Raw genomic sequence first — 12,412 nt, forward strand, 5'->3', positions numbered from 1 at the left:
GTCCTCTTAACGTGGGTTCTTCCGAAGCTGAAGTTTCAGTTGTTGAAGTTGCTTCGCGTCTAGCGGTAGAAGGCCTGAGGTTGTGCAACGTCTCCGGTGGCTCGATCCTGGTTCTTTGGCTGTTTTAGTCGTCTTGTCAACGTTCCGCGTGATTGATTGTGAACACAAACCACGCCATTCTCATTCACCACTTTCGAAGACGAAGAATTGGAAGGTCCTTGCTTTGAACTGTCGTCGGACGAAAGCTGCGAATGACTACTGTGCGCACTGATTTTATCCTCACCGCCAGTACACCCATAAACAACCGTAGCTGAAATGAATAAAATAAAAATTTTTAATTATACAAAATATTCTTCAAAACTTTTTTTCTCACATGAATATATCAGCGCTGGAAATATTGGCTCCTCTCTTTCTTGAGCCATTTCAACAAGCATACGCAACGGACCACGTGGGCAGAGCACGGCGACCAGATCCCAAAATGAAATGCAAACCAATACTGCCCAAGTAGTCCAATCTGGTAAGAACTTGATGAAAATCAAAGCTAGCAATGCAGACACCATGATCAAGTAGGCTTGTTGCAAGCGCAACGGTGCTTTCCAATGAATACTGATCAGTCCAACCACTGCGTAGTTCCACATGGCAAAAGTAACGGTCACATAATCAATGGGAATGTTGAATGTGAAAAACACTTGCCTAAAATGAGCTGGTAAAAAATTGCAAAAAAGAACCGTAAACAAAGTTATAAGATATTATAAGTTACCGTAAAAAAATTAAAGAAAACATCGACAGCATAATGAGGCTAGAAAACAGCAGCCATCCGTGTATAAACTAAAGAATAATAATTAAACATTTCATTTAACTATATTACATCACAGACCAAAATACAAAAATAAGCAATGTGGGTTGCATTATCGAGTTTACTCGTGAATTTTTTGAAACTGAAATTGAGAACATTAAAACTAAAAACTAAAAGCCATAAAAAATACACCTTAATTTTCTTTTCCAGACTAGTCTTACTGTAAATTTGTATAAACATAGTAAGTAGCTGCGAAATTTGATGCAATTGTTTTCTGATCTCTTATGATTAAAAGCTGGAAAAATTTATAAAATAAATATAATAATGCAAAAACTTTCACCGAAGAAAGACTATAAAAATGTAATATACTGAAAATATTTGCAACTGAAATATAAAATTAATTTTAAAATCTTCCTCACAAAGAATGCCATACTATGCCGTTGTAGAGACAACATACTACTATAAACTGAATTACACAAAAACAAAATGATGGGCGGAGTAAACTTACCCGATAAAAGCGATACTTGTATAGAAGAATCAAGAATAGTGTCATGACTATGATGACGCACAGCATTATGCCGGCGTTGGCCAACGACTCCCAAACAATAGTACCAACATCTTCAGTGTCACTGTGGAATGGAGCATAGATTCTTAAAAATTGCAAACTCAATAAATGAACAATGATCACAAACTGTAAATTAATTTACAAGTAAATATCTTTTGTTCGATAATAGCCGACAGTGTTCATGGTGGCAATAACGACAAGCATGCACAGAGATACCGGTGTGATCAGCATAATAACGTGCTCAGCTCCGTATTTCAAATCAATCCGATTCTGCTCTGCGGTTTGTTCGGCCGCGAGAGCCTCGTCTGGGTCATTCATATCACATGTCAACGAATGATGAAAAGTCGCTTGTTCACCCGCCATTGTCGAAATAAAATCAAGCCAAACTTAGAAAATACATAAATACATTTGAGATATGAAAGATTTTAAAACACTAATGAAGTTAACATTTATTTTTAAGCATGCAAAAATAGAAAGAAAGCATACACTTCACAGAAGAGAACATCAAACATTAAATTAGCGCAATTCAAGATTATTCAAATATGAATAAACAATTTATATTAATTAATTATATGAAACTGACATTTCGAGAGAAAAAATGAAAAATGAAAACTTAAAGTAAAACAAAAAGGAAACAACAACAATGGGTAAGAAATGAAGAAAACTTTACATTATAATGATAATAATGGAATGAAAACAATAAAATAAACTACCTGCTACGAGCTCAAAAAGATTATTATAAAATGAGCGTCAACGAAGCAATGTAATTTACGCCCCACTATAGTATGAAAAAATGATTAACAGGATGTTTCCTACAGTATGAAAAATGTTCTAATTTAGACGGTCAAATCTACGTAACAGTAGTTATAAATAAGTGTAATGAATGATAAAACCCTACAAAATTAAATTTATTTTTATTTTTTACCAGTTAAAGAAAATTTTTTGATGCTTTTTTTGTAGCAAAGGCAGGGAACAGTTGCCACACTTGGCTTTCTAACAACCAGGTTCCAAGATTGACTGTAATTCTCATAGCTAAATTCGTTCTTCTATCGAATCGCGCGCCTCATTGATCTTTTATCTTCTGCAGTAAACAGGCCAGTGTCAGAATTAGTCGTAGTCACAAAAATTTACTACTTCGTAAGATTCTCTGCATAAACAGAAGCAGTTCTGTAATGTATCGTAATCTTAAGCGATCAACATATCTACAAAAGAACGCGCAGGAACATGATTACAGTAGTGTCACGTCACCAGTGTCCGTGCGTAGCTGTTTTCCGCGTTCGCTCTGTGTGCATTGTTTTCCCTGTGTGTGCGTCATCTTTGTGTGTAATCTATTGCGCGTTATGCATTAGCTTGGTATTGTGTTGCCATTACAAGTAAAGTCTCTATATACTTAATCAGTTCTCATACACAACAAGTTCATTCACGAGAATGCATCGGATGGTTGGTCAACACCAATAAAAATCAAAAACAGTTCCTTCTCTGTCAGATATTCTTCTCGGCAGCACTTCGGCCTTTTTCTCTGAATTTTGTTCTTGCCCCTTCTTTTCGTTGCTTCTTCAGGGGACTCCTTCCTATGGGGTGTTCTGCCAACAGTCACGTGGTCTTCTGTGCAATAGAGACGGATGTACTTCCTTTGTTTTATATCTTCCCGGAATACGGCTGTCTCAACAACGTGGCTCCAACTCGTGGTTTATCAAGCACCTGTTTCTCTACAACTGCCGATTGTAATGGACAGGAGAAAGAGTTTATCAGGGTTTGACGTCCTGTTGTTGTGCTTCTCCCAGGAAACTGGTCTGGGAGGAGTTTGCTAACGTTATATTTTTAACATTCTCAAATTAATCAACCTGAAGTATCAACCAAAATTGAAAAGGAGGTAACATTAAAAATTTATCGCTTTCATTGTTCTGGTATAAATCTGTAAAATGGCTGATAAACATGAATGTGGTAGAACATATTTATCATAACTTGCTTATTAATAGTCTGAGGATATTATTCATTCATAGTGTACGTTTTGTAAATGTTTCACTTTGGAAAATTTCACAATTTTTATCGCCAAGCAAAGCACGCTCGAATTAACAGATTTGTTGATTATCAAGTAAAAGTTGTTGTTGTATAGAATAAAATTTTTACTCAACAATTAATTTGGTTGAATAAATTAAAGCTTTTGATAAATTGAAATTGAATCTCATCAAGTTTTTTGTTCGCTTCTTTGCGAAATTGAAGCATTTCAAACAAACGAACATGAAGCATATGAATTTTTTCATCGTTTGGTCAATCAGTTAGTTAGTTCAATTTCAAAAAAAATCTTTTCATCGATAACCAACAGCAATTACAAACCTCACTTCCACTAACTGCCTAATAAGTCTCCAGCTAATGTATTTTTTGCAAAACAGAGAACTTGTTGAAGGGGAAGAAAACATGTAATGTTCGTCATCAATTTAAAATATGTTCAAAGGTGAAAACGAAAAAAAAAACATACCAACCATCTTTAATCAAAATTTTTAATCGAGTAATAATAATAATAATAATAATAATAATAATAATCAGATGAGAATCGATACTGTTAGAAATTGTTCAACTGCAAGTGAAAATCTGGTCGGCCATGCGCAGTATTGCTTGATTCCACGTATTCAACGTAAGCTCAGCCAATTGACGGCAATTCGGATCCAAATCTCCAGTGCGCACCCGTTCCAGCCAATCAACGCGTTCCCGTAAGTTCTGCTCTCCCAAATCTGCAAACAACAATTCAACAGGCAGTCGACTTAGCACCGCTAAAAAGGCAAACAACAAGCCGGCTCGAACCAGCGGCTCTTCGTGATTACAGTGTTCAGGCCAGCCGACAGTGATCGTCAACTTCGCCATAGAACGTAGCTGTGCCGAATGACCAGCGGCCAGAAGAAGCGTGGCCAACGTGTGCACGAACACTCCAAGAACCAACGGCTCTCGCAGTGCCGTACTGTTCACAGTATGACGACGGTCGATCAGCATGTCGAAAATGCCGGCCGCAATACTGGCAAATCGATTCACACGGCAGCGGTCCGCTGATTGGTCATCATACTTCTGACGTCGAACGGTCTTCGCTTCGATTCGTTGCTGTAACACTGCTCGCCAACCGTCACGCACCCATTGTTCCGGTGCTAAAGCTCCGGATTTCAGCAAACTGTTTTCCACATGCTTCTGTTGTTGTTTAGTATTGTTATTTGCATCTCGAGACAACAATTCCGCCGCGGTGCACAACACACGCAGCACTTCGACGCGCATGCCAACGGTAAGTGCGCGAGAATAAAATTCTTGGCACAAATAGGCGGCCACGTTCAGAGGATCAGAAATCACGCAGCCGACCAAACATTTTACCCTGAGTTGGTCGTGCAATTGTTGCGCGAATTTGTTCTCCAAATGCAAAAGCACCTTTGCCACGTGGCCAGCCAACTCGCCAACGCCCGGCGTAGAGCGTTCTTTGAACAGAACTTTTTCCAACGAAAGCAACGCCATCTCGAAACAATCGTAATCATCACTTTCCACACACAACAACTGTTCCAAACAATCTTCGATGTAAGACAACTGAGATGACTGTCCTTTCCTGCGACGCATCAACTGCTCATCTTCCTCCAACTGATAATGATCAGTCATTGTTTCTGAATTGTCTTCATCTTCGTCATCATCACTATCCCGTAGATTTATCTGCAAATAATGTTCTTCTTAGGGCAAAAAATAAGATTAAAAAATGATTATTAAGAAATTTTAAACAATAAATTATTTTCATCTCAACCTGAATCGGTATCTTCTCATCAGTTGAATCAACTGACAGCACTGTGAAATCGGACAAAATATCCTCTGCCGATTCTTGTTCAGACAATGGCAATTCATCTTCCAACATTGCGCGCAACGATGCGACGAAATCGTCCTCTTCATAATTGAATTTCACATCCTCGACGGGCATTTTCAACATGCTAACCAAAGCTTCGCCAACCACCATGCCTAACTGTTGCACATTCGACGACAATCCGCCAAGATGATTGTACATCCCCTGTAAGAACAAACTGTGATAACAACAACAACAACAACAACAATAATAATAATAATAATAATAATAATAATAATAATAAGCAAGAATGAAAGAATTTAAAAAAAAATCACATCTAGAACAAAAGGTGCTGCTTGATTTTCCAACTCTTCCATCCAGTGACGACGTACCAACTCTTTGGCAGTGAGCAAAAGTGTCTGAGCAACGTAGCGCTGCTGCTGTACGGTAGTGTTGACGATGCTCGATCTGAAAGACCAGTTTTGCAAGCTGAGCAAAAAAATCTCCTGCAACAGAACCTTCTCCTGTTCACCACCGACCAATTTCAAATAACCAATCACCAGTCTTGGTACGGTGGCCGTGTCGAAATGGCTGGTAAAAAGCAGACTGCGACTGAGCACGAACCGTGCCTGGTCGTCGACCACACCGAAATCGTCGACCAACGTGTGCAAATCAGACGCCGACTTGAGTAGCAATATCAAATCAGTGAACAACTGTTTCACCGCATCGGCTGGACAAGCTCGAAATAGCTGGTCGAACCACACCCTCCGCCCTCGGCGCCGCGCGTTTCTTGCCCTGCGCAACGCGAACGGCAACAACGCTTCGAGCAAGCGACGCTGCCGGCCAGTCAGGCAAGCTTTGCCCAGCAGGGCGCCGTGAAAGCTCATCTCCAACTCTGATGTGTTGACCACCGCCCCGGTCAACTGGTCGTCAATTTGTCCCAACGAGCGCACGTAGGCTGAACAAAAATTATTCCAATAGACAGTGAGGCGCTTTTTCGCCTCGCGCGGCTTCAACAAGCCGACCAGGCGATCCGGGATGGCGAACAACGCCTGACAAAGTTGCCCTTGCATAGACCGGTCGCAGGGTCTGTGTCCGTCGTCCGCATTGGCCATCGAAGTGAACAACTGGTCGAGCTTGTGTTGGCAAAATCGTTCCACAATCAGGACGAACTTGGGAACCACGAACGGCGAAATTCTGTCCGGCGGTTTCGAAAGGAGAAGAACCACGTCGGCCGGATTGGCGCGCAAAAAAATTGAATAGAACAACTCGTCCTGTTCAACGGGAAGCAGCATGTTGAACGTTGACGGCTTCAACGTCTGGAGCAGAACTTCACCGACGCGAAAAAAAGAACCAAAATTTTGATTTTCAACGACATAATTGCCAATATCCAACAAACACGAACGCAATTCCAACCGACTACTGGCGGACAGCAGACGTTTCAGCAGTGTCGTTGTCGTCGACTTGCATTCAGACATAGCCTTTCTTGAAACAAAATTTGTTTTTTAAAAAAAGGTCCAATCATACACGAATTATTAATAATAAATATTGTTTGCACAAAATTGAACAGCATAACAAGATTGAAATTTTTCACGTCATTCAGATGAAGAAAGTAATTTAAACCAAAATTTGAAATTTGAACCTTTTAAATTTGAAATAAATTCAAGCAGAATAATAATATTGAACAGAAAGGATTTCCTCTTTACTAATAAATGAATCAAAGTCAAACAACCAATTATTATTATTATTATTATTATTAGAAATTCAACTTGTGAACAAGCTGAACAACAGATAAACAACATCAACAAAATTATACACTTTTTGAATAATAAAAAATTTTCAAATCGAAACATATTTATTCCATGCTGACACTGAAATGTTGACGGTGCAAGGTTAACAATTGGCAAATTTGTACTTTGAAACTGTAATAAATATTAATGACAGTCAAAGAAGAAGAAGCACAACTGTTGCATTTCACTGCAACAAAATGGTTAATTTTCAAAATGACAAAACAATAAAAAATTAAAACAAATGCATTGAATTAAAACAAAATTATAAATGTTTCAATCAGCTTCAGCTCCAATTAATCAATCATTTAAAACCAATTACACGCAATTTTCCTATTCCTAAAAAGAGCGAGAGAACACATTCCCCCCCCCCTCCACACACGTGTAATCATCATTTTTGAAACATCATACAAATTAGGATAAAAATTGCAAGTACGAACTTAATGGATAAATAAAAGTTACAACACAGTTCTTTGGGATAATATCGCTTGTATCGACTAAAAATTGCAATTTCAAATGTCAACGGTTGAAAATCAATAAATAACTGGTAAACTGAATCAATTCACTTCAGTGCGTGTCATATTTCGAAATCACTAATAATATGAATTAATGGCCGTATTCAAGTTTCAGTTGTTTCTATGAATTATTTCTAACTTTCATCCGCGAAACTTTCGACAAAATTACTGCAAATTGATAAGCTCTATAAATAAACAAATAATTGCATAGAGAAGAGAAAAATATTATTATGTATTACTATTATTATTTTAATTTATTTGAAATCATACTTTTGCTTTAGATAGAAATCATTATGAAAAATGAATGACCGTTTATTGTTGATAAAAATGCCGCGAAATAAATCAAGTAAATTAAAAAAAAATTTCCTCTGCAACAATAAATAATAATAACAAGTTATAAAATACCCAAAATAATATAAATAATTATTGAGGCAAATTTCAATAGTTAATATTATTAATGTAATAGTTTCATAATAAATTTGTTAAAGTTTAAAAAATATATCGAGAAATATATATATATATCGTTTCGCTCTTTTTTCTTCACCAACCGACAACCGTTGATGACGAACGACAAGCTTCATTGTTGACATGCTTTACCATAGCAACGAGCAGAGAGAAGGTGGACAAAATGCACAAGGACAGAGTTGAATGTTTAAGATTGTAAAGTAGATGCACGCAGAGCAGCGGAGTTGCACAAAGCCACAGTCACAGGCACAGCCACAGTGACGGATGGAAGCGCGCAAATTGGATCGATGAAGCGACGGTGCCCACGGTCTGCTTCACGCATCCAGTGAAAGAAAATAAGCCGACGTTGGAATTGGCCAAATGTTATTGTCTCCGCTCTGGCCAGTCTGTTAACACGCCAAATGCGACCGCCCAATTGCAGGAGATGAGCCGTCTGGTCAGATGGAACGCCGACCGCAGCGAGCCGGCAAAAGCCTCGCCCGCAAAACCGCCGAACGGATACTGGCGGCGACACGGGAAAATGGCCAGAGCAATTCGACAGAACCCGCAGGTTCAACTTCAACTTCCCTTTCAAGTCAACTCACCCCGACGGACGACACACCCGAAAACCCCCGGCGACCCCTGGCGATGGCGCCTTCGCCCAGGCACAGTACCATGGTCGTTGTCAATCGTCAATCTTGGGATGCGGATTTGAACGAACACTGCCCAACCGATCGAACAAGCAGACTGCGCCACTCGCTCACTTCGCCAAATTTACAACTGCCAAAAATCTACCTCTCCGACGTACGCGAAAAGTAACTCAACAACAAATAAATAAACAAATGAACAAAATATCCAATTGATTTTTAATTTTAAGCAAACGAGGAAGCATTGTCACTGCAACTCTACTTGGTCCGGATGAGTTAGATCGAATATTGCCAGGCCGGAAGCTCAACTTATTTGTTGCAACGTTCAACATGGCAGGAAAGGTATTCGAATTTCACGTTGTAAATCATTTAAAAATATGACAAACTAATTTAAAGCATGTGGTGAAAATTTTTTTCTCTCTCTCTTTACAGTAACTGAACAACATAAATAACAGAATACAGACAAAAAATCAATACATACAATCAAACAACAGGGATTGTGTGATGTTAAAATTCCATTAAGCAAAAGATATAACAAGATTAAAATAATATCCCGCTTTTCAAAGTGCACGTGAATTTTCATATTCAACAGTGTGGAACAATTTCTTATACTTGTGTTTGAAAGTGAAAAGTGATATTTACTTTGATAAATAATAAATTTAATCAATAGCAGTTGGCAGGGTGGAGTTGAAATTTCTCAACCGACGTTAGAAGAAAAGCTTTCTTTTTATTACGCTTTGATAGACAATTTCATTGAACGATAAATGTGTTTTCTTGACAATTATTCTGAGTATTTGCAATTTTTAATTTATTAATTTTTTTCAATAATACTTTCAATAATTAATTAATACTTTCCATTTTTTTTAATTGAATTATTTATAAAAATTGTAAATTCAGTTATTATTAAACAGAACAAAAAACACTGAGAAATAAGAAGATAAATATGAATTATCAATTTTAGAATTTAACGGAAAATGAATTGAAAGATTGGCTAATGCCAGCAGCCATGGAACATGCCGCCGACCTTTATGCCGTTGGCATACAAGAAGCGTCAGCTAATTGCAGCTCGTATATTAAAAAAAACAATTTTTTTTCCTCCTTTACAACTAACTCTTTCTAATTGAATTTGATTGTATTTTTATATTTGAATCTGTGCGTGCAGAAAAGAATTTCGTATGTGGGAAAAGAGTTTGCAAAAATGCTTATCAACGTGCAAACAAGTGCTAGTACGATCGGTGTGGATGGGCGTTCAACATTTGGCATTGTTCATTCGTCGAGAGCTCGTCTGGTTCATCTCCGGTAAGTGCAATGAAATTATCAATCATATTATCAATAAAACGAACATATATATAATTGTTGCGTGAATTTGCTTTGTATAATTTGCATGAATTCAATCTCAGAATAAAATGTTCCCAACGGTCATTGAAGAATCGTTTCGCTAACAACAATGAATAATAAATGCAATGCAATTGAAATACAACTATGCAACAAGTGAAAATTAATTTCTCATCACAATATTCATCATGTGTGAAAAGTATTTTTTAAACAAAGCTTAATCTCATAAATATGTTGTTAGTAGAAAATCTTCTGTCAAAAAGAATATTTTTTTGCAAAACATAAAACATCAATTATTATTATTATTTATTAAACGAAATATTAAATTTCGCCCCGTTGCCATTGATAGAATCGAACACATACGAAAAAAATACAAGGCCAATTTCCAACGTGCGAACAAAAGGAGCAATATCGATTTTCATGAAACTGTTCGGAACGACCTTCTTGTTCATCTCCTGTCATCTCAGTCGTAAGTATTCATTTATTCATACGTGAAGAGGGAAGAAAAAAAATTTTAATTTCAAAATCAATAACCAAAGCCTTTTTTGGTGAAATGGAAACGAAAAGAAAACAAATAACACAAAACTTAACTTAGCACGTTAGCAGAAAAGCCTTATAATTGCTACAAATTCAACAAATGATGAAAACCAAATTAAAACAAAAAAAACAACACGTTCCCATTTCAGTTGTGTTGGTAGAAATTTAAATGTACTGAAATTGAAATTTTGCCTTAGACGGCCCAGATGCCCGTCCCAGGATATCCGAATGCAACAGGATATTACAGTTCCTGCGTCAAAATATGGCCAGCTATTCGAATGAAAACGTGTTCGACGGATCCGACTACGTCCTCTGGTTTGGTGACATGAATTTCAGATTGAACGTCGATCCGGCACTGTTGGGTGCGTTGCAAAGCAGCCCCCCGACGTCCAAAGATCTGCCTCAGCTGATCAAACGGGATCAGCTGTTGTCGGCGATGAAGCAGGGTCAATTGTTGAGCAAATTTCACGAGTGTCCAATTGAATTTTTACCCTCGTACAAGTTCATCATCGGCACAAGCGATTATTCGATCCAATTTCGACTGCCCGCCTACACGGTACTAAAGCAGAGTTGGTTTTGTTACTGTAAAATTTCAAGTTCTGTTTTCACTTTCAGGATCGCATATTATTCAAAAAGAAAGAATCGGACAACAATTTTATGGAGTGCCTTCATTATAACACAGCGTACAATATCTGCTCATCTGATCACAAGCCTGTATTCGCTCACTTCAAAGTGTACATTCAGCCTGAAATTCAAGAGTAAGCAAATTTGTTTTGCCAATTCTTTTTTCCATTCTCTTGCAAAAGTGTTACTTTCAGAAATCGAAGAAGTTCTATCATCATGTCCACTCTACATCAAAGTAATCGAATTTGCAAAAAAATAATCAATGATATTAAGACAATAAACATTTCAGTTATGGAAGGTAACAGACGTTGGAAACGTCACAAGGTGACATCCCAACTCTGCTCGATCATGTAAATATGGTATAATTTGGTCACGGTGACGGGTGAACAACTGCTCATCTGATCCACACACACACACACACACACACACACACAAAGAAAACAGCCCAGTGATATCCATACCTCAGTATAACACTGTCAGGACACTGCTTTCAACGATTAAAATTAATCATTACATTGACTGTGTCAAAATTACTGCATTCATTTAAATCAAGAATAACGAAAAAACTAAAATTTACATAAAAACTGTAAAATCAACAAATTAAAAGATGAATAAAGCAAAACGGAATTCCAATGGTTGACCTTTATAAAGCATTTTCTGTTTTACCAATGCTGTCTTCATTTCTGATCAAATAAAAATAATTAATAATTGCAAAAAAGCATTATTACTGATACTGATTAATATATTCACCAATTTCAACAGTTCATTATTTACCTTTAAATCATTATCACTACTACTATCACTTATCACTACTAGTTAATAAAAGTATAAAAAATGAAAATTTATTGAAATCAGATGTGTTATAGATCGATCAAATAAAATGCTCAAGAAAGGGCTACTTATAGGATAGTTTTAATGAAAAAATCTTGAAAAATATGTGACAAGTGCTCAACACAAAAATATCGACATAATGAAATACAATAGCGCATTGTTTTATAAATATTAATAACACAGGCAAGTAGCCCAAATACAGAAGAATTTTCATTTAAAAAACGTTTTCTAATATAAAATAGACGGAAGAAAAGGTTACCTGTTATGAGAAGCTCTGTATGAAGCAAACTTCTTCAACTCCAAACTTTGACAAATTCTATCATTCAAAGTACAGTAACCAAAAGATCAGTGACTCACAAGTTCAAACTTTAACAAATGCACAAATTCTGAATAAAACAACTAAACATAATATAAAAATACAGAAAAGTTATAAATAAATAAGTAAATTTATACTCATAATTGTAGATAGGTAGAACTGAAATATTTTTTTGCTTGCATTAATTTACGTGAAATAATTATGTCAAAACTT

At 36.9% G+C, this 12,412-nt stretch overlaps 4 protein-coding genes across 4 annotated transcripts; 2 read left to right on the plus strand and 2 right to left on the minus strand.

Annotated features, from left to right (window-relative positions):
* Positions 1–141: 141 nt before the first annotated feature.
* Positions 142–1,724, minus strand: Tsp_01814a (presenilin-1; the record flags this gene model as incomplete). The annotated part of the gene is made up of 5 exons (XM_003377556.1): positions 1,578–1,724; positions 1,305–1,487; positions 761–828; positions 374–693; positions 142–310 (listed from the first exon to the last, which is right to left on the minus strand). Coding segments are annotated over exons 1-5 (887 nt in total), but the record flags the coding sequence as incomplete, so codon positions are not given.
* A 430-nt stretch (positions 1,725–2,154) lies between these two features.
* On the plus strand, positions 2,155–2,710 carry Tsp_01813 (conserved hypothetical protein). The gene is made up of 3 exons (XM_003377557.1): positions 2,155–2,178; positions 2,322–2,365; positions 2,449–2,710. The coding sequence occupies exons 1-3, from the start codon at positions 2,155–2,157 to the stop codon at positions 2,708–2,710; spliced, it is 330 nt and encodes a 109-aa protein (XP_003377605.1).
* Positions 2,711–3,935: 1,225 nt separating this feature from the next.
* On the minus strand, positions 3,936–8,065 carry Tsp_01812 (hypothetical protein). Its single transcript, XM_003377558.1, has 6 exons — positions 8,014–8,065; positions 7,413–7,447; positions 6,982–7,085; positions 5,499–6,648; positions 5,131–5,388; positions 3,936–5,042 (listed from the first exon to the last, which is right to left on the minus strand). The coding sequence occupies exons 1-6, from the start codon at positions 8,063–8,065 to the stop codon at positions 3,936–3,938; spliced, it is 2,706 nt and encodes a 901-aa protein (XP_003377606.1).
* Positions 8,066–8,371: 306 nt separating this feature from the next.
* On the plus strand, positions 8,372–11,406 carry Tsp_01811 (inositol polyphosphate 5-phosphatase). The gene is made up of 7 exons (XM_003377559.1): positions 8,372–8,724; positions 8,787–8,898; positions 9,518–9,624; positions 9,719–9,855; positions 10,626–10,984; positions 11,044–11,186; positions 11,247–11,406. Exons 1-7 carry the CDS (start codon positions 8,372–8,374, stop codon positions 11,404–11,406), a joined length of 1,371 nt encoding a protein of 456 aa, XP_003377607.1.
* Positions 11,407–12,412: the final 1,006 nt, after the last annotated feature.

Source organism: Trichinella spiralis (genome assembly GCF_000181795.1).
Source record: "Trichinella spiralis strain ISS 195 chromosome Unknown Scfld4, whole genome shotgun sequence".
Taxonomy (NCBI): domain Eukaryota; kingdom Metazoa; phylum Nematoda; class Enoplea; order Trichinellida; family Trichinellidae; genus Trichinella; species Trichinella spiralis.